This window comes from Apteryx mantelli, chromosome 3 (assembly GCF_036417845.1).
Source record: "Apteryx mantelli isolate bAptMan1 chromosome 3, bAptMan1.hap1, whole genome shotgun sequence".
In the NCBI taxonomy this organism is placed as follows: domain Eukaryota; kingdom Metazoa; phylum Chordata; class Aves; order Apterygiformes; family Apterygidae; genus Apteryx; species Apteryx mantelli.
The window spans coordinates 80,196,054-80,219,434 of NC_089980.1; the positions used below are offsets into that span (position 1 = coordinate 80,196,054).

Below are 23,381 nucleotides of genomic sequence, written 5' to 3' on the forward strand. Positions count from 1 at the left end.
TTTCGGAAAGTCAGATCATTTCTTTAAAATGTATTAAACACATTAAGTTTTGTAACTTTGTTCCTTTCTCTTTCCTGCTTGCACCTCTCTTTTTCCTGCTAGAAAGGCTCTTTTCCCTGCTTTTCCACATTCATACTTTTTGGCTTAGCGCCTTTTTTTTTTTCTCTTTTTTTCTCCTTTTATTTTTGACAAGTCCAACTGCTGCTTATCATTATCTGCTTATTTCCATAGTTACATCATTCACATTGTCATAAAATCTGAATCTGGATACAAGTCAAAGAATTAAAAACAAACAGATGCTTCTTCCCACTCCAAAGGGAACAAAGCTTGTAAAAGGATTTTACTGTAAAGACTTCCCAGAAAGTGAACATTTTAGAACTGGCTCAAACCTATCAACTCTTACCAAATGGCAAGCTGTTAAAATTCTGCTTGAATGTCACGTGTACATGGGAGGAAGGGTAAACAAATGACTGCTCATTTCAGAGCTTTAGGAATTTTTGTTAATGTTTTGAAATCTTTCAATTTCAAGCTACAGCATCACAGGCATTTCTTTCCCCATGACCGGAATAAGATACTTAGTAAACTGATAAACATTCTCTTACTTGCACAGGACAAGGTTTGAAGCGTGACAAAAGTACACGTTATACTTTAAAAAATAAATCTTCCCGTTCAATATTTATTTCCTATTAAAGGCTTCAGTTTTCTTACTGTGTCCTCTCCTTGAAGTAGATGTAGAGCAATAGATAGGTTCAAATTAGATACTCCCTTTCAAAAAGCCACAGTTCCCCCCCACCATGGTGCTCTCAGGGTTGTGACTTACTATCCTCTCAGCAGCTAGAGACGACTGCTGTAGAAAAACTAGTGAACAAACCTAACGGCCACCTTCATTAAGGGCAGCCAGCAGGATGTGCCTGCGCGGGCATGCTTGGCTGTCCAGTCTCGTTCGACTAGTGGGAAATAGTGCCTATGCTGGAAGAAAATAATGGGTTTTAGGGTGGAGGACACAGTTTCTTCCATCTGTTGAAATTAAACTAATTTATGAGAAAGACTTGTGAAGGACTGATATTTAATCCTAAGAAGCTTTTCTATTTTTGCCTAATCTTAAAGTCTCTTCTAGTTAACTTGCCAACAGAGTACTTTCTGCGTTATTCAGCTACCAAATTCACTCAAGATTTTTGGAAAAAAAAAAAAAAGACAGAAGGCATTATATTTCTTTAAAGCTTTATTTCAGGAATAATTTGGACTGTAACATACATACATTATGAGTATAAAATGGAGCCTTTTCTTAGAATTTCCATAATGTTTATTTTAAGTGCAAGGGGTCTGCAGAATCATTTCAGGAATTGCTAAGTAAAATATTTGATTCTTTTCTTGGTGGGCCAGAGATGAGAATCTGCACAGCAAGTGTGATTTTTAAATCCAGAATGGAAGCTACAGGTATTTACTTTGGATAAATATTTAAAAACGGTTTGAAAAGACTACCTGCGAGCCAACAGAAAGTAACTTACCTTGCATTTTGGACACTTCTGGGCATTCCTTTGCCCGTGCTCAATTTCGTTGGCCCAGTGACGCAACAGCTTGTCTCCCTTTTTGTACTCTTTACAGTTAACACCTTCATGCCAGGGAGAGTGGCACTTAAAACACCAGACAAATTGGCAAGATGGACACTGGATCTGTGTAAATGAGAAAACACCACACATTTGCAAGCTGTGCTCTGACTTAACTAGAAAACCCATCTGAAAAATACCACTCTTAAATTAAGACAGTAACCACACAGCAATAAAGGTCTAAAATGGCTTAAAAAATACAAGTGATCATGGAAGCTAACATTGTTTTTTCATTTTAAGTAAGAGAAGCTGAAGAATTAATTGCTAAAGCCAACAACAGCCTCAGTCATACAAAACACAAGTAGTTTGTTTTAAACATAGGAACTGTTTACTGAATTCACTGGGTGGCTCATATGCCAAAAGGCAAAATCCAGAAAACATATTTAGGTGCCCCCTGATACACATGTGATACCACCTAAAACTTAGCAGCCAATTTTCAATTTGTTGCTCTCTTTCTTCCAGTCATAAACAGCACTCCCTAGGTTGTTACCAGGCAGCATCCGGTCTTCTGAAGGAAATCTAGGAAGTCCAGAATGCTTTATGAAACTTATATTACAAACAGACCTGGGAAAAGGGACCAAGAACAAGGGTCTTCCTGCTTCTCAGCCAAGTGCCCCAACCACCACCTTAGAGTCAAGCGCCTGCTCTATTTCTCTCAATTACATAAGGGTGAGCAGAGGATGTGCCAAGCTCAGTCCACTTGCTAAAAACCACACCTAATGGCAGAAAATGCAAGCTAAGCTCCTTAAATGGAGAAAGAATCTATTCTTCCCACTCCTTTGGCTTCAAATCACTATGTAAAACACAAGTACCATCATCATTATCTCTTCTTCCAGAGCCTGGATTTTTTTTTTTTTTCTTTTTGAAAAAAGCTACTGTAGCTGCTATGCCTGTAGAAGTCTTAAGAAATCTGGGCAGGTTCCAGGTGCCATCTAGTAAAAGACAGGCCTCATACCTAGATCGTAACTAAATAAGGCAAGAACTATTAGCCTCATTACATAGAGGCACATCTAAACTTCAGCTGCGTTTGGCAGCAGAATTTTTTAAGGCCAGCTGTGAAAGTGGGGGAAGAAAGGGAAAGACAAATTTCTTAAGCAACTGCTGAGCCCTTTCCGCCATCTCCAGCTTCAGCCTCCATCTTGCACTGCCCTTGCTTCGTCCCGGCCAACGAACTGGATCAGGGAATTCAACCAACCAAAGAAAGCTTTTCAGCTGTATCTGTTCCCATATCTGGTTTACCACCTAACCACAGAAATGTTTGTGCTGGCAACACATGGGGTGGGGGTGCTGTTCAGGAAACTACATCCTAGGGTGTAGTCATATGCAAAGCCCCCAAAACAAATTTCTCAAAACAAGTTCTCTCTTCCCACACATTACCATCGTCTCAGCTCAGACACACTGACTGGCTCTGCTCTGCCTCAGCTCCATTTAGATGCCAAAGTAGGCGCTCTGAGCTCCCTGAAGTATTTTGCTGGAGAATAGCCAAAATTATTATTTATATGTGCAGTTCCTACATCCGTTACTACTAGCATGTTAATACAAAGCTGATTTGATCTCTAATGCATGACTGAGTGACGAAGCTTTCTGCTACCCTTAATGCTGTTTCTCAAGTGCTAAACGTATAGGTAGTATTTATTTTTTTGCACATCAAAGGTCTAATTGACACAATGGTTCAAGCTTGACTATTTTTATGACTCTGCATGACCCATTTTTTCAGTAGCTGTCTTTAACTTCATCTGTACAAAGCAAATGTTTTTGCTCTGCAGCAGTGTCTAACAATTGTAGCCTTGTTTGCAGTATGTGAAGCATTTTTGTCTGTGTAAAATACTAGGTTAAACAGCACTACCTTTAAACAATGGACTATATGATGTGCTGATCTTTCATGTGCATTTAAGAATTAGAAAACGGACAAAATTTCCTTCATATCAAACGGACTCAAAGAAAGCATAAAGTTAAAGTGGATGAAATTCTGATATCCTGTATCCTGTGCAAGTATCACTTACTGCTTTCCATAGCTACACAGTGACAGTTCTGCTACCACGGTAAGATATGCTTAGAAGAAAATTACATTTATCACATGCTTCCTGTCAATGCAAAGACTTACAGAAGACCTAGGTAGGCAGTACAAAAACAGGACAGATTCCACAATATTTAAGAACAAAATAAAACTTGTTTGCTTTGAAGCAGCACATTAAAGCTGCAATACATGGGTTGCAAACATTATTACTTTTACATGAGAACACAATAATTTCTGACCAAATTTCAAAGCCCAAGATAATGAAGAAAGAAAAGCAATACAAAATGCAATCAGTACTCTTTCTCTGATCTGGTGGTCTACTGGTAGCTCCTAAATTTAAGAAATGGACAAGTTTTTGATACCATAAAAATATGCAATATTTTTCCTGTTACCTAAATTACAAAGGAGTTAAAATTCCAGTTTTAGAAGTGATTTAAGTACTTCCAAACACGCTTCAGTGGAAGTTAACGGCTCTTCAGCTTCTCTCTCCTTTAGAAGAGTTTTACATACTGTCTTAGACCTGCAAAAGAAATTTATCACTCCTAACCCTTTGATTTTATATTTGATAGAATAAAATAATCCATACATACAGTTCAATGTAGATTAACTAAAGACTTTTAGGAACCAGGTGAAAATTTTGAACAAATCTTACAGATTTTAAGAGGACAATCCTCAGAGCTGTAAGTTCACTGAATTGGTGTTCAGGGTTAAATACTCTTCGAATACAATTTTTCAAAAAGATAGTAAGAGTGTAGAGATCCTTATGTTTACACTTTCATTAAAAAACAAACAAACAAAAACAGAACCCCCAAACCCCTATCCTCTTCTAGTCGTGCTAATACTTTTCTTAGAAGAGATTCTACAGAAAGCAGCATCAGGTCTGACAGAATTAAGTCTCTGTAGGAGTGTCTCAGTGCCCAGATGCTAAACAAAAGGAAATGTCCTATCCTGCATCTCTGCTTACCAGCTGAATTCTCCTAATAAAACAGCTTAACAAGAAACAGGAAAATTCCCACTCCGAAGAACCTGAAGAATAGCATATTTATTGCTACTAACCCAATCCACTCAGAACACTGATTTATGTTTCCATTATCCCTTAGAAACCAATAAACACAACAGATAGCTTCGATCACTAGCTTATTATTCTACCCAATATCCCCAGTAACTTGTTTTAGAGCTTAGAACTTATGCTTTTCAATAATATATGTCACGGTGACTACTGCTGGGAAGGCATATAGCAGGCATCACATTATACTGCTCGGTGTTTGTAATGCCTCAGGCAACGATGGAGCTTGCAGCCACAGCTGAGTGTTCGACAGCCTGACAGTTTTAGCAGTTGCAATACTCAGACATTTAAGACTGAAAATAAATGTTAAAAAACGTAAACCCAAGCCAACAGGTCTGAAAAGCTGAAAACTAAAACTCCTTATTTAAACAAAATGCCGACATAATTTAAAGCAAGAGCAGTACTTTTTTCTTCCTGACACAAATTCATTTCAGGCTCTATCTTTCTATTATAGCATATAGAGAATCAAAAGAAATATAGCAGCCACAGGGATATGTATTTTTAAGCTTATACCTGCACATTGACATTGAATGTTTCCAAATACTTTCATTACTTAGAAGAGGCTGAAATATGGGACGAGACTATAATCACATGAACTCAAACTATCATTTATTATCATGAGAGGCCCTGATTAACTGAAGTAAACTAATGGGAACTGTGTCTGTTACAAAGTTTGGAGATCCTAGTTGCCTTTTCCACTTTCCACCCCTGATAGCACCTTCCACAAAACTGAATTAGTAGGCAGTTTTAAATTTTGAACGGGCCACTTGACTCCACTCTGCTGTTCTATGTGTTGTTCTAATGTATGTTTCATTTGAACATACATTAAGTAGGCAAAAAAAATGTATGTCCCTTTAAGTACTATTAACCTTATTTTTCTTGGACCTAGTGACTGCAAGACAACCCCCCAAACCTATCCGAACTTGGATTCAGAGCGTGACATCAAGGCACATGTTTAAGCAGGAACACAACAGGGCAATTATGGCAGTCTGTCAGATTCTTACTCCATTCCTCCTCTGCTTTTCTGAAAAATCAAACATGATCTGCTTTATGCTTCGGCATCAGTGCATGAAATCATCATAACACGGACACAGAAATGCTATTTTCATGCAACTTAAAGCAGCAAAAATATCATTGTCCAGCAAAGCAGACAAACTACAACTGAAAAAGAAAAAAAATCTAGTGTTTTTTTCATATACATTTTTCTCACACAAACATTTTCCATTTCCTTTATGACTTTCATTTCAGTCAATCAGAATTGAGAGGATATATACACAAACTTTTATGCCATCTGGAAGTCAGTTTCCCTTGAAATAGAAAAGATTGCACAGCCTCTCATACTAACCCTTCTGCTTCTCCGCCTTCTGAAATACTGACCTTTGGGGCTAACATTTTCCATCGTCTTAGATAGAATAGTTTTCAGTAAAGAGTCTAACTATCATTTTCCTCACCTCCCAGAAAAAGACCTTTCAAAATTGGTAGGTAACAACAACACATAACACTGCTCGTTGTGACATGACGTTAGCAAAACTGACTTCACATCCAAAATATTCTGAGAACCTGAAGCCACAGGAAGATTAATGGGATTTTCTACCGCTTAATGGAATATTAGCTACATACTAGAATGGCTGAATTAATTGTGCAGCTAACTGATTACATAAATTACAATCTCTAGCTATGGTTACACAGTCCCTTTATTCCAAAATAAATATGGGCTCCTGCCAAAACAGCTGCCTCCTCCTTGTCACCAGCTCATCCCCTCTCTCGTACCAGCTGAAAATAAGCAACACCAGAACAAACAAATATTGTTTCCCATCGGAGCTGATCTTTCATCCAGCCTCCAATGTGATACCAAAACATCCACATGAGCAAAAAGCAAGTGGGAAGGAATGAACAGCCCAGAGCAAAGAGGGGGAGCAGGGCAAAACCACTGTGCTCAGAGCAGTCCAGGTTTAAGGCAGACTGGAGTGACGAGTAGCCTCAACCATGAAGATATCCTCAGCTCAAGGGTAAAATCTGATCCAAAAAAGGTGAAACTCATTGACATAAACTACACAGGTCCGTTCTATCACAGCATCTTCGCAGGTACAGTTTTCTATCATTTCTAGAGCAACATGTTTGAGAAACTCTTCAATACTGAAAAAGGTAGTTTAAATAAAAACTGCATTGAAGAAACAATTACATTTCAGGAGCTAAGCACTCAAATTAGGATTTTCTTGTATTTTTGTATATGATGTGTCTCTCTTGACTGAAGTGAAGAAAACAACTTTATTAGAAACCTCACAAGCTGATAAGGCAGAAATGTTGCCCAAGAATCAAGAATTGTTTCTTCATGGCAGGTCAGAGAGCCAATGTGAAAATAGGTGAAACCCAGGGCTTGGAGAAAACAAACAAAAACAATACAGAAGAAAAAAATCTCACAGAACAAGGAAATGCATAGTCACTCACTCTAGTGAAACCAGTATTTGCTCCATGTGTACAATCTGAACCACTAATTTTCAAAACTTTTGCCCACTTCGTATGCCCAAGTATACACTTGGGCATACCAGCTTTGACCAAAGGTTTATTAGGATTTTACCAATGACCAAGTCTTACACTCCCAATTTAGACCATAAGATTGAGGGAAGACTATTCCCTTACTTAAAGCTGGATCCATTTGTAACATGAATACTTCATGTAGGAAGCTAGGTAGTTACACAACTGTATTGTGCTGTACTAAGTGGTACTAATAGGAGATGGAAGGTTTGGATAGCAAGGTTACAACTTCCCCTTCTTTTCCCTCCTTCTCTCCCAACTAATATGCACTGGCTAACTTTCTAGGCTCAGCACAGCAAGACTTTGATTTTAAAAATGGAAAGCAACATTAGAAAACTGAACTGCTAGCCTTACATCAGTTTAGATGGCATAAAACAGCTATAGCAAGGAAAATTAATCAAGCTAATAAACTTAAAATCTGAATTCAAAGAGGTAGAAGAGATATTTGTAAAATTTACAATAGTGTATCGATTGCTGGAGTACCATTAATCACATTTTTAAAATACCTGTTCAAATGTACTCTTGGATTTGAAACAAGTGTTTTTGTGTTACAGTGTACAGAAGAGCAAGGGTACTGGCACTGAGTCCTTCTATACAATGATCCTGCTAGGATGCTTCTGTGTACACTTTCCCATATATGACTCAGTTTTTCTTTCAGTGTTGATGCTTCAGTTCAGAATTCCTCTGATGCAATTATTATTTTTATTACTTGCATGTAAATATGCAAGTCTCTCAGTCTCCAATTAGGCCACTCCTATGCTATTTGCAGAAGAAAATGAGTCTTTACTCCCCAAAGATCTTATAATTCAAGACACAGGCAAGACACTGTAAAAGAAATCAGGTGAGAATATACAAAAACTATGAGATAATAATGGTCAACAGGAATCTGTGTATGTAATTATTCACATATATACAATCTCATATAAAGACTTTTTTTTGAACCTCATCCCAGCTGCAAAACTCTTCCCTGGGCTGAGCTTAAAATTAGTCACTAAAACTGCATCTGTGCTAGTAAACAACATAGGTCCAGGAAGCAGGCTGAAGCCCTGGCCTATGAGCATCCTTACTGTCTGTCAGCACATTCTTAATTATACTTTTGACTAAAGTCAAGTAGACGTTCTTCTAGACAACACCTAGGCACAGCTCAAAGGACACATTTTGCCATCCTCTGTTCCCAGGAGGAAACTCTAGCTCTGTGGATAAGAGACACAACATTTCACCACAGGACCAGAAAACTTCTTCTGGCCTGTTCTAGTTAACACACCAGACAGAGCCTGAAATTCCTTCTTTGCGCTGCTGGGAAGAATGAGCCATTTTTTGGACTAGAAGAACATATAAAAATACTCAGAGTTGGCATGCCCATTACACAACAGCTGCACAACCTGTGACAGATATCAACATGACAGTAACAGCCTCTGACACCTTAAGAGGGGCTGTAGCAGACCTATTACAACAATTCGCCTACCACAGACCATACATCCTGTCTATATCTGAGGGAACGCTGAGTGAATGGATGAAGGAGAATGGCTGCAGGCAGAGGGAATTTTACCTGCAATTTGGAGTTTCTCCAGCTCTGTGTAAGAGGCCAAAAATCCACAACAGGAAGTCCAACAGACTTTGCGTCTGCTTGCACGTAATTCATACATTGTACAGATACATAAGAACCTCGTAACTCAGGATTAGCTCCACCAAGGTTTCAGCTCCACTGGATACACAGCCTTCTACCTTTTAATCTCTGTACAGGGCTGAATCTTATGCTCTAATTAGGGCTATCTAAATAATCATCTAAACTCCTATTGAGGAAAACTGGTTTATCAAGGGAAGACCAGCTCAGTAATGAAATTAACTACAACAGATCTAATAACTGGATAGAAAACTAACACAGACCCTTGAAACAGGAATCAAAATGCATAAAGAAGGGGCTAAATGACTCACTCTCTGACTGTGCAGGAAGAGCATGATGTTGCAGACAGAACCTGTTTGCCACTGAGATGGACCTCCAGGAGTTCAAAGCTTCTTCTGTCTGTAACCTCTTGAGCATTTTGTCTTTAATTGAAATCACAATATAAGCAAATCTTATACTACAAGAAAGGCTGTGAAAAGGTTTTCTTGCTCTTTCTCAAGTTTTCTGTGCTGTGAGTCATAAGACTACAGTAACGTTTAACCTATAGTAAGAGACTGAAGAGCCAAACCAAAGAGCGAGACAGACAACAGCTCTATTTTAAGGAAGGAGTAAGCTAAGAGGGTATCTCCTAACACAAAAACACCCAGAACTCATTTACTTGCAGTTTCAGGGAAAGCTTTTCTTTGCTGGAGTTGCGTGTCTAAAATTATCAGTTATGGTGACAATTCCCCTTCCCCAGTCTCTTCTAATCATGACTGTATTGTCTGCATCTCAAAGAGGAAAGAAAATACTGCCACTCTAATTTCAAATGGGCAAGTGGCACAATTTTGGCCTGCCACAGGAAAGAAGGACTAAAGTTCAACTATTTGAATTATCAGAAATGAATTAACTAGTTAATCAACGATTCATACTACAGATTCTTATTCTTAATCACAGCTTACTTTAGGCCTCAGTAATGGAAGAAAGCCCATTTAATGCCCACAGCCCATTTAATGCCCACCAAATGCTGACCTACTTTTGCCGTGCTACCTAATCCATAGCTCTGGCAAGCATGCTCACTTTGTATTTGTTCTCCAATTTGGCAGGGGTAGGAATGTGGCCTCTCCTCCGGAAGGTAGTAAAGTGCTTGCACTGAGGACATGGCTTGGTGCTGGAGTCAATACGGCTGAGTTCCAGGAAATATTTATACTTGATGATGTCATCATGGGGCAGATTATAGAGGACAGTTGTTTCATCCAGGTGTTCGCTGCACTCTGTGATCGGGCATTTTATATCCGCTTGTCCCAGCTGCACCTACATATTAAAAAAAAAAAAAAAAAAAAAAAATCACAGAAGAGCTGTATGACCCTTTGCTTGGAAAAGGTAACACTCTGCAAGCACTGCAGAAGCAGGCATTTGCGAATTTTGCGAGAAAATCCATTTAATTTGAAGTACTCTAACAATTCACCAACTATCAAGCTTATCTTCTTAAAATTACTTTGATTTACTCAAAGCACACTGCAGTTCTTCCAGAGGGTATTTTCATATCCAAACAGAAAAGCCAACTACCTTTATGACAACAGGAATTGTTAAAAGTATAGTCTCATCATATGTATGACTGTGTTTTACTCCATGAAACCAAAACATGAGCTCTAACTAGCAGCACCCATTCAGTACTCCATGCTTTGGGTGTAATGGTTACCTCTCCACTACCCTGGCTCATATGGGTTGCGAGAAGGCAGATAATGGAAACACCTGTATATTGTTTCACTACAAAACATGCTGGGAATCACAGCCCAGAAAACTAAAGTAAATCTGGGATCATCGGAGTCTAGTAGCTCTGAGTCAATGCTAGCCCTGAGCTGGTTCCTGCTAAGCACGCTCAGTATCTCTGCAGTCTGGGTTCCAAGAAGCTCATTACATGCCATACTGCATAAGCAGAAAATGTCATTTGAGCCTGGGGCTGACCAAGCTAGTAAGTTTACCCAGAATTCGGAGTGCTGGAGAGTTAAACACCAAAAAACAACAATAAAAACAACAAAAAACAAACCCTAAAAAAATCCCACCACTCACAGAAGCAAACTCAAGTTTAATAGGGCTGAAACTACGTTTGATCTAATGAGCCCTGATGGTCCCAAGCTGACCCATATGGTCAGATATCTGCAACTCATTTCTAGAGCTCCTGGTTTTGAGAGCACAATGCTGGACCCAGGTCTGCACACTTCATGCTTGGCAGGCTTTATTACCTTGGACTCCATGCCAAAACAGCAGATCCCAGCTGGCCTGGGAGCAGTATGGTTGTGTACATTTGGCACTGAGCCTGAGTAAATAAACCCTGCTGGATCTAAAGAGAGTCTGCAAGGACCCAACTTGAGCGTGTTTGCATCTGCCACAAGTAATCTTAGATCACGTGAATGAGAGTTGACTGCACAAGTAGAGCTGACCACCTGTCCAGTTCTTTCTTTACTGAATATCTCCATGCAAAGAGGAAAGGGTTTGATGGTGGAAAGGACATCTCTAAAAACCACTGTTGCAAAGTTGAGGAGCTGGATTTCCTTAGACTGAGTGTTCTTTAACATGCTCCATCACAGGAATCTCTAAAACAATATACTAAATATGACAGGAACACTTCAAATTTGGATGCAGATCTCAATACTGCATAGTGGTACCAAAAGAAATGTCTTAAATCAGAGACGTTACTAATGCACTATTTAAGCTAAGAAAGGGAAAAGGGGGGAAAACAAAACAAAACAAAAAAAAACACACAACCACAGCCCTGCCATCACTGCCTCAGCAACAGAGCTGTTGTAAAGGGAAACTAGCAAAGCTGCATGGGCTTTAACTGAATGAGAACTAATTTAGTCAGGAGTTACAGGATTAGAGAAGTCATAACAAAATGATATAAACCCCAAGGTTCGTACTGACTTCAAAGAAAACCTACTGCACTCTGTTTTGTTCTTTTGCAATAAAAGAACACTACTTGTTCTTTAGCAATGTAGCTAATCCACAGCAGATCAAAGAGATTAGGTGCCTGTCAAAGACAGAAAGGCAGGGTGAGGATGCTGGCAGCATCTCAGACCAAAGAACAGCAGAGAAGAGCTCAACTGGCAATGGCTGCAGCAGTGCCCCAAGCAGCCTCAGCTCACGGGAGCAGGCAGGTCAGGACCAGGGTAGATCTGCCTAGGGTAGAGGGGACAGGCTCATTCCCACTGAAATACATGTATTCTTAGGCAACTTCTCTTAATTTGATTTGCAGTTTAAAAAGCTAAGCAGAGCTCCACCATGTGCCAGCAAGGACAGACCCAAATGTTTGTCTTTTACACGGACTGGCATGGAGCAGGAAGAGCCAGTGCTCAAAGATACCATCAGAGAAATAATGCACATGCAAAAGAGAAGCTGGAGAATGTCCTCATTTTATGACTGGAGGACACTAATCTACCTGTAGCAGCATGTGAAAATTGAGCTCAACTATCTGACATCACTAGAGTGACTCTTCACAGAAATACATCACATTACTAGAGTGATCCTTCTCAGAAATTAAAAGTGAGTTACCATCAGGCCACAAGAAAAACCTAACTTCATGACTCAACATGCTTCCTTGGTTTGAAGGGGAAGCCACCATTTGAAAAATTCAATCTACGGTTTCACCATGTGATCCTAAACAAGCTTACTAGGAATTGTTTCATGTCAAAATTTATTACCAAACTATTTTGATTAGAGATAGGGGTCCCTGATCAATCCAGTTATGCTGCTAAAAGTCCTAGCATAAGCACAGACATTTTGCAGGGGCTCAGACCTTTAGGCACTCACATACAGCATTACAACCCTGGTCCTTTTCTTTACAGTGTTCAGAATTATGCACGTATACAGACTTTCATGAAAGTCAATGAAAGCAAGTCTAATCTTCCTTCCTCAGCTGGTGCCTACACATTCCAAAAGTCAATATAGTTTCAACAGCAGTCTACATCACAAAACGGCCAGGACTGTTTATGAGACCTAATAATGTTATTGATAGCTTATTTCAGGATGCTCGGGATTTTGTTATAATTTATCATCTGGTACATGCTGAAACCATGCTTAAAAAACAAAGAACCATCCATCTAGCACCAAGAACTCCAACACTAAACTAGGAAAACAGTTTGTAACAGAAATATGAAAAACTACTGCAGCTTTTCCAATGTTGCAATGATTAGTGTAAGCTTCTATTTAAGGCAGTGAAGGCACAACAATTTAAGAAGGAACAGTGAAATAAACCCCATCTATGGCTACTTTGTTTTATTTTTTTAATATTAGAAAAATACTAAAAGAGGTAAGCTGTTCTGCTAAAAGTAAACTAAGCTACAATGGAATGACACCTCACATTGAGGAGGCACACTGTATCTGGCATTTAAGCTGGTACTTACGAAACACTGTTTATATGAAATGCTAGTTAGCGTTAGAACAAACCTGCATTTATAGAATGAAGAAATACAAAGTTGAACACTTTCTGTTTTTCATGCCCACACAGAATACGATTAATATATGTGGTAAGAGTGAAGTGCGGTTTCAGTGTTTATTTTGAAAATATGTTTTACACCCACTTGAAGTAAATCATTTTTATCCTCTGTAATAGTTTCAGCCTTTCAAGTTTGGCAAAGATTGATTCTTTTCCTATGTTTTGAATGGGACTGAAGTGAACAGAGCTGTTTTGCTTATTAGCAATAACTTCAATGGAGCCTTGTCTTACCAAAACAGTCTATCTTTGTTTGTGCACTAGCATTGGCAACTGATGCAAGCATAGCTTTAGAAGTAGCGTTAGGCTACTTGCTGCTGTAGATCCAGGAGGTGCTAGGGAACGGGAAAGAAAAATCTGTTTTAGCCTTGATAAAAATAGCTGGTTTTATTCTTTCCTTGATTTTTTAAAGAAATTTTGAAGATTCTTATCCTGCAATATCAGTTTATCACAATGTCAAAACCCCGAGTTTTAAAAAGTCTTTGAATTTTAAGATACCGCTGTGTATTAAGAACTTTCTCTCAATACGCTCAACAGCATGGTGTATTTTCACAGCATGAGAAATGACTCTGATATGTCTAAAGGTGGCTGAGCTGCAGCACAGCGTTAAATGTCAGACACCATTCAGTTATCACATCCAGCTGTGCTTCACTTTCTTCTGGCATCTCTGGAGGTGCTAACACTGCTTACAATTCAAAATGTGAAAGCAGGCTCTCATGACTTTCTATAAAAGGGTAACATTTAAACTTATCGGAACAGCAATAGGTGCCCCCCCCCAACTCTTCTCATTTTATTTGAAAAGACTGTTTAGATTGGGGGGGGGGGCAGGGGCAGATTCTAGAGTGGACTATTTATTGCCCAAGAATACAGTAATACCAACAACAGAACACAGAAACAGATAGCATGGTATTTTAAGTTAGAAAATGAAAAGAAAGCTGAAGGGAAAAAATAAAGGAAATCTTTGTTACCTACATAGAAAGTAAAATTCAGACTACACCAGAAGCACTGATTTATACCTGTCATTTAGCTTGGCCAAAATTGGATAGAAAGTAACCTGTTTAGAGTATATTTGGGAGGGAGACTATATTCCTTAAATAAAGGGCTATTCTACTTTAAAATAGAAACACATACAAACTAGCATTTGCTTACTCAAAATTTGCTCCTAGTTCAGAGATGTATATGCTCTTCAAATGAGTAAGTTTTTCTTGCTTTTCACTTTTTAATGTTGAAAGGTCAGTGTCATGTCTAATCTGCACCACTGTAGAACAGCTACATTTCTACCAGTAGGCCAAATTCTGTCCTTGAAAACATCCCTGCGAGCTATCAAGAATAAAGAATAAAGGTGGTTGTTTTTATTCTTTATTATTCTTTATGCATAAAGATTTTTTTTGGAACTGCATAGATGCAAGTAGAGGCCGCAGCCTGGCCTACAAGAGTTTTACATATTATGGAGGAAGAAACAAATGGAAGAAAGTTTCCTTTATTTATAAGCAAAATCCTATTGCCCTCTAGGTCACTGGAAATGTTGCTCATTCTCATTTTTGCTGCTAAGTTTCAAATTAGTGAAGAATTATTTTTAAGTTTGGGTGGGGAAAGTGCTGTTTTGACTTTGTTTTAAAACAACAACAACAAAAAACACCTTGGGAAGTAATTCAAGGGCTCACCATGGTTCAGGATTCTACAGGGGTAGGCACTATACAAATGAAATACAAATAGATATGACTGAACAAGTGCAACTGGGGAGAAAAAAAAAAAAAGAAAGATTGTGCAACCTTTTAGTAAACCTTTTGCATCTGCATTTAAGGCTGTGGTTCCATGACCATTTCTGTGGCTTAAATCTTAATTTAAACAGTCCATATCCCCTGTCTCTGCTTTGTGCCAGTGGTATCCTGGCATGCTCCATCTATTTGTTTTTACAAAAAAAAAAAATAATCCTATCAAACAGATGCTCTTTTTCAGTCTGTCCTCCCCTCTTAACTGCTAAATCCTTAGTGGTATAAATCCTCAGTGGTGCCAAAGAAGTGAGAATGAACAGACAGAAGTAGGGTAAGGGCAGATTAGGGGCTATGCATGTTGTATTACAACCAAATAGGAAACCACAGGCTAAGTTTCTCATGTGTCACCTCCTCCATTGGACGCCTTCACAAGTTCTTGTCTGTACTTCATTACTTCACAAACCATACTCCACTGGCTAAGTTTCATTTTCACTTCCCTTTTATTCCTTTCTCTCTGTAGAGCAGAATTGCATTAAAATTACTTTCTGAATCCCTCTTTCAGTAAGTCACCATACTGTCTTCTCTATCACCCACCACTTGCAACCTCTCTCTATTGCACAGCCATCACTTCTCTCTTCAGGAGGAAAGGCCTTATTAGCTTTAGGGAGACATGCAGTGCTTTTAGCAAAAGGTTCTAGGAAGAGGTCCAAGGGGTGAAGATCCCTTATATGCTGGAACTAGATTCATAATTGTTATTATTTTTAGTTCTAATTCCTGTTTTCTGCTGGGATAGGAAATACCTGAGTGACCATCAAAACAACTAGGAAGACTAGTCTTTCTCAGTAGTCAGTGGAGAATGAGGAACTCCCCCTTCAAGGGAATTCAGAGCACGTTTCAAAAGCACCTTTAAGTTGTCCTAAGGAAGAACCCCATTCTCGCTCCTCAATAACTAAAAGTAGCCCAAGAAAACTAAACATTAATTAAGAAAGTTAGTTGGTATTAGAAAACACCAGAGTTAGAGAGGTACTCAAGAGCAACAAAAACGCAACAAAAACACAAAGGATTTCTTTATATTTGTGACAGATCTCCATTTTATGTTGTATTTAAAATGGACACTTACTTTTTACTATTAACAAAAGTTCAACCCAATATTTGCACTGAAAACAAAACAAAACAAAAAAACAGACTCGTATTGTGCCAAGTGTGTGCAGACCAACCCTGAAAGGGTCCATCAGGAAAAAGTCCTTCATGTGTCTTCTCTGACAGCACATAACATTTGTTCTCCTTTCACATTCATACTACACATCTGGACAAAGCAATGAGAATTAAGTGATTCTTACTCCATGTGACATTTAAAAAGAGAAAAGCCACTTGGGCCCAGGCGTTCTAGGCGTTAGCATACGCCTATGGCTTGCATTATCTGTCACACTGTTGACACAAAGAGAAGACACAAAGGAAGCAAAATCTTGGGGCCTCTGAAGAACATTTTATACATCATTCCTCACAAGAAGGATATGCAAAAGCAAAACACCGAGAGGGAATTATGACACACATAACTGCAAGTCAAACACCACCAGTACATCAAAGGTTTGACTTTTCTGCTCCAAAAGCATGTCTTCTAAATGCTTTACAATGCACATTTGAACGCGGCATCCGTTTAAATTCTCAAAGCTCATCTAGTGTTTATAACTTCAGTTACAAACTGGGCTTCAAAGTTCAATCGTATCATTCTGAGGAACACTTTAAAGAGTGCAATTACAGAAAATCCTCATCTTTGGCAGAGCTGCTGGATGGTGCAGAAACGACCAGCGCCACCAGAGAGGGCAGAAGCTGCCTGAGCCACCTCAGCAAGCAACCCAAGGGTTAACTAGCAAAACTGGCCTGCATAGCCTGCAGCAAAACCATAAACCACAGTGCGTGTTTCCCATTCAATAACTCTTCTTTTTCTTCACGGTTACAGTTACATTCAGCACTAGTCTAAAAACCAGTGAGGAAAAGCTTGAGAGATATTTTTCAGAATATACCTAAATTCAACGAAAACAGTTTTCTTAAAGGCCTCTTAATTTGCTTCCTCATTCGACCACATACTGGCATAAAGCCTTTTGCCTTCCTGCTACAGGATCAGGTTTTACCAGTTCATATTGATTTGAAAGCAGCTCAAATATTTCGGTCCTATTAGTCCTATTCCTATAGAATTAGGATTTATGGAAAAACATTTACAGAAAGAACAAATCAAAACTAAAATTCTCTTTCATAAGATGTAAACAAATACTGTTATCAACCTGCATGAGATCCCCCCTCTCTGTCATCTCCTCTATTACTTTCTCAAGCACCAAATTGATTAAAAAGGAAAAAAGGCTTTATCTCACTACTACTATTAAAACAACAACTACCTGGCAAAAAGTCATTTTTCTGCCTGCTACCACATCATAAACACAGAGCATGTGATCAGAAAGTATGGCAGTTACATGCCTTTTGTCCTGTATTTTTGGCTTCCGCAGCGAGCTGAACCCATAGCACAGGAAATGTTTAGTCCTGTGTCCAGACAAAAACAGAGCTGTTAAACTTGGATGGTTATTTGTTTAGATGGGACAAAGAGGCAAACCAGTTTTTCTGAACTCCAGCAGAGTTATCCTAAGACATCAATGGGCAGAAAACTTTCCTAACCTCACCAATCACTGCAGTTTCCAAGATAAAAAAATCTTTCATCTCTTATTTTAAGGTCTGCATAGGGGGAAAGTGAGGGGAAAATCCGTGCTGAAAAGAAGTGTAACCCAGAGGTAGTGTGGCAGAACCTGGATTAGAGGAATCTAACCCAAACCCAAAGACTTCTCTACATTCATTAAAGAAAACAAGAAAATACACAAGAGCTTTCTTATCTTGCTTAGGTTTACAAATTTGATCTCCAGAGGTCCCTTCCAACCTCAGCCATTCTGTGATTACCAGCGCTAACTTAATAGGGAGTATGATAATTTTTCTAATCCTTAGAAAACATATTCACTTTTAGGTTATCTGTTGATTCAAAGACCCATATGAAAGAAGAGTGTTGAGGATGGCAGATTGAGCAAGGTTCATCTGGGAGTAGAAAACAGGGGCAAGTGCATCTGAACCCTGACAGCAGTTGCTCCTTCCTAGGAGCAGGATGGAAAGACCATACTAACAACCAGAGCAGGTGCCAGGAGGGATTACAGAAAGGAAACAAGGAGCAGGAGACCATCTGCATTGCATGATATGCTCAGATAACTCAGCCATCTCGTGAGTGAGCCCTGCTCATCGGGTCTTAGCAGAACTAGGAAAGAAGAAGAGCAAAGAAGCTAGAGATTCGTAAGACAATGGTTTATCAGTATAGTCTGGCTTTAAGAACTTCCAATATTGGAATAAAAATGTCACAGACAAATGTCACAGAACACAGAACCAATATAAACTAACTCCGATAGTTGCTATTTGTAAAACAAATAGGATAAAATAAAACTGACAGGTTAAATTCAGGCTTAAATTCAGATCAGTATAGTCTGTTCTCCTACAGCCAGCATAAAACTTGTAAAAACTATAAGCTATGTCCTACTTTGACAATATATGCTTCACCATCCAAGCCTAACCTGGATCACTTCTGCACGTTTGAGGATCTGATAAGGCTCTGACCGCTGCAGAGCCCCTGGCTGGCACCCAGGGAAGAGGCCAGCAAACAGCTCCCACATGATGGCACCCAGCCACGGCAGCGGGGACCGACCGCTCAGCACAGGAGTTTTACCAATGCCACGTGACATGTCTCACTTTCAGCATGCAGGGAACTGGCCTCCCAAAGGCAGAAAAGTCATGACATGGGTGTTTATTGTAATTCATTTAAGTACTTGTCTTAGAAAACAATTACAAAAAAAAAAAAAAAAAAAAAAAGAGGAACAAAATTCTGTTCTCTTTCCCTTTCCAATTAAGGAGATTAAAACAAACTGCGGTCAGTTATTTGAATAGGTCATTTTATTTATATGTCAATCTTTTGCAGGAGCAGTGCTTAAAAAGGAACATTACTGTGTCCTAATCTCACTTACAGTATAAAATTGAATGGTTAAACTCTGAACTCCATTGGGTTCAGGCTGGATTAACCTAGATTCAGATCAAGTCCAATGGAATGATACTGTTAACTATTAACAACAATCAGTATCACAACCAAAAAAAAAAAAAATGCAGTAAATATGATGCAGAAGTAGTACAATGCAGTAGAAATAGAGAGTACTACAGTACTGTAATACTTCTTCAAAAGCTAGCAAGATAACTTTCTGCTGGTCTGAGCAGCATGTTAAATCCCACTGCTGGAAAAATGGATTCTTATATACAGCAATATTTTCTGCAAAGCATAAATGAAAGTAAAGTTCCCTTATGAACCTGGCAATCATGAAAGCAGCAAGCCACACACTGTCACTGTGAGTAAACACAGTGTCTAGACCAAAACTCCCCTCTCCCAATCCTTTCTTGTGCCTTTTTTAAGGAATGAACAAAATTAGCTCCCACAATGGTGTCACAGAACAGTGAAAGCACATGGTCTCAATCTTGATTGAGACAGATCACTTCAGTCTTCACACAGAGCTGACCAAAATCCATCAACAACAGTGGCAATTTGTCCTATGACTATTTGTTTTGAGAGAGATCAATAGCTCATTCTCCAGCTGTTTAGTAGGCTGGGTCCAAACCAGACAGAAAAGGAGGAAAATGCTCCTGAGTTGTCATTTGCCAGCCAGCATTCCTATTTCACATGAAAAAGGCCCAAAACATCATAGATTTGCAAAACTGATTACTGAGCCTGTAATACAGATTAGCCCACATAGTAATGCAGCTAGTAGCATCAACAACAGTTAATTGAACCTTGGGTTCAATCAACAACGGCCCTTTCTATATTTTACCTTTGTATCTACAGAAACATTTTGTGGTGCTTAATATAGTCCCAGCTGAAACTGGTATTTAGCAAAAAAATAAAGAAAAGCTCTTCTAATTAGAGGAAAGGAGAGAAATGCTCCTACTTATCTCAATATTCCATTCCAAAATATGGTTATAAACCAAAACAAAACAGAGTGCTGCCACGGATGTGGGTGATGACTTAAATATACTGAGAACTTCAACATAAATTGCTCAGCTATTCTCCACCCACTCTGATCATCTACATTCCCTGTCTGTAGTAGGAAGGATGGACATTTTATAGTCATCCTTAAATTGTTCTGCTTTCCTTCAGAAAACCATCTACAACTATTTAGTTTCAATATCTTTGCTAGATCTGAGGCTGTACACAAGTTTTCTTGTACATGTATTGACAGTCAAAGTATTTTGATTCTTGGCTATCTGATACCAAACCAAATTCTGCCCACGTTTACTTGAGAAGTTTAATATAAAAGCAGTGGAGTTGCACAGGTATAAATGAAAGCAGAATAAAGCCTGAAAAATACTTTCTACCCAGCATGTGACTGTCAGGAGCAATAACAGCACGTCTCCTTTCTAAGGTCCAAATACCCATCACTTGGATTCCCTTCAAACAACACAACTTAAAGGAATTTGTTTATGCAATGAAGAAATAGCTATTTTGCTCTGCCTCCCTGAAAAGAGTCCTAGCAGTACCTATCCACAATAAACAAAGCTGCTTTTGGTGAAATGCTACTCTGTGAAAGCTATTACGAAGTGAAACAAACTGACAACTTAAATAGCTGAAGTCATAAACCTCAGAAGTGGATTAGCATGCATCACACTGACTCATTTTCATGGATGAGTATTTCCTGGGAAAGGCTGATGCAAGGCACAACTTCCAAACTTCTCTCCACGTGTGGTATTTGCATAAACCCCAGAAGATACTGTACTAACCCTCCAATATCACATTGCTTTTTAAAGTTATTTCTCAGAATACGTTGTATATTTTAAACCACATTTTAATACACACTGAATGCAATGACAGATGCAGCCACAAAAGGGAGCAAATGTACAAGATCAAGATGTGCAAATAAAACAGCCTTCTCCAGGGAGCTGCTGCAGGCAACAGCCTAAACAGTGGCTTTGAACAATACTTTGAGTAGCAAAAGCTAAAGCAAACCATACAGGAGGAATAACAAACCACCCACCAAACAGTTAAATATAGGTACTTTTAGCTAAGATACCTCATTAGAAAATTTTGGCACAAAAGAAGGACACTGTTATAGGAGCAGAATGGACAATTTTGCACCAGAACTGATTTAATCCAGTAGAGAACTGCACGGGTCTAATGTGCAGTGACTGCTAAACAGTGTATTTTGATTTCTAAACAGTGTATTTAACAGCCCCAATACCAGCATTAACTCTCCTGCTGATAAAATGCCAGCTGGAATTTTGGGGTTGTTACTGTACCAGTTCAGCCTTCCTGAGAGTTAGCCCGAACTGGGTCCCAACTGAAGCTGTCACACAATTTTCACCTTTAATTAATGAAGAACACTTTTGTATAGATTACCCCAGACATTATTTGTTGCAAGCAGCTAGAACCCCTACAACACTGCATCCAGAAATCATTAGAAGCAGCAAGACAATGACAGAAGCAGATAATACAGAGGTTTTAAACCAGAAGAAACAAACCTTAATTGTGTTCAGAATAGTGTATTCTGCTTACTGCTTTTTCACAAAACCAAGAAAATATGAAGCAAGTTTATTTTAATCAATAAAGACAGTTCTATCAGCTGATAGGCTATTAGATTAAAATACCCTTTTTCACATCAGATTTGCCACAAAAAAAGGATTTCTCATTTATTCAAAACTCAAATAATCTCTTTTTTTTAAAAAAGCACTACTTCTCACTCTTTTCTTTTTTATATATGTAAAAAAAAAAAAAAAAAAAAAAACCCAAACACCTATAGTAACTTAGTATGTCATAGCCTTTACTACAAACCCTTTACTACATTGATGTGGATTTAACAAACCTGTTGCACGTAGTGTAGTACTTCGAGAATCCACTTTTGCTTATGTGAGGGACAGATAAAGAAGAGAGGCAGAATAAGCCAAAATGCCCCAGGTTATATCCCTAGCTAAAATTTCAGAGTTGACAATGAGGAAGAGATTTGATTCTTGCAAAAATACTGCTGTGAAGAGATAAGTCTGTGGAAGTTCTTGCACGTAGGAACAAGAACAGGGTAAAATACGGCTTCCCTTCCTTTATCTCATTATGTTTTTCATCCCTTGTGCTTCTTTGAGGGACACAATGTATTCAGGCACCGGCTGAGACTGAAGAGGAAGGTGGAATAGGAAACAGACACTGTAATCACCCAATTCAGTTCCCTACTACTACCCTCTTTGGCTATTTAGAGAAATTGGAATGGAAGAAAAAGACAAAATAAGACTTCTACCCACATGCAGTTCTTCTCTTTTTGGATGCTACTCCAGGCTTACTCTGCATCACCAGCAATCCAGCCCAAGATCTCCAGTTATCTGATCAAACATACAGGAATTTGAAAGATTTGGGGTACAGATCCAGCCACATCTCTAACGTATCTGTTGGTCTAGGTATCCCTCCTCCAGTCTCAGACCTCCTAAGTCATTCCTGCAGGCCACAGTTAGCCAACACTGCTGTTTATGTCAAACTGCATCCTGCCTGATGGCTAGAAATTACTGAAGGAGTCAATATAGCTTTCCCTTATGTGTGTTAGATACAGTAATCATGAGGCTGCAAAGAGAGAAGACTCAGCTGGCTAACACAGCAGAAGACTGAAGTGATTTTAAATTAGTTTTCCAGTTGATCAGGCAGCTGAATTAATTCTCCCTGTGATATATGATCACTACCTTGCAACCCAAGAGAAAAACTGTAAATGCACGGCCAAAGACAGGGACTCTTGGACTCTTTCAGAAGTAGCTACCCATTAATTCAGCTTACCTGTCATGTCAATCTACACCTTCAGATCATGTACCAGGTACGCTTTGTATTATTTCTAATTACCTGTAAGAAGCTACAAGCCTGAAGTGTGCTCAGCAACCCCTCTCAGTAATTAGCGGCAACTACAGTAACAGGGTTGGAGGGCTGCACCAGATCCCTTTTCCATGCGAGTTTTTGCATTGGTGTTTTCCATACATAGCTCCTAGAACTGCTGTTCTTCAGAAAAAAGTCTATATTTTGGAATAGCAAGGCCATATATTAGTATTCATAAATCTAACAATATCTTCCCATTGTGTACGAGTATTTAAAATGTTCAACTTTTGCATGTGTGGAAATCTTTCACTAAAACTTCAGGTCTGAACTTTGTTACTAGTTTGAACCCACTGTACCTCAAAGGCTGTCTTTTAACTTCTAGTTTTCTGTTGGCACTATTTCTGTTCTCCACTCAGTTCTCCCTCTGAATGATACAAAAGTCTTCT

The 23,381-nt window shown here is 38.9% G+C and overlaps 1 protein-coding gene across 1 annotated transcript in view; it reads right to left on the reverse strand.

Annotated features, from left to right (window-relative positions):
* RNF217 (ring finger protein 217) overlaps positions 1 to 23,381 on the reverse strand; it is a 62,278-nt gene that overhangs the window by 16,917 nt on the left and 21,980 nt on the right. The window contains exons 2-3 of the mRNA XM_067293777.1: positions 9,909 to 10,142; positions 1,509 to 1,673 (exon numbers count right to left, since the gene is read on the reverse strand). Of these exons, the coding sequence (XP_067149878.1) occupies positions 1,509 to 1,673; positions 9,909 to 10,142 (399 nt within the window). The remainder of the gene's footprint in view (positions 1 to 1,508; positions 1,674 to 9,908; positions 10,143 to 23,381) is intronic.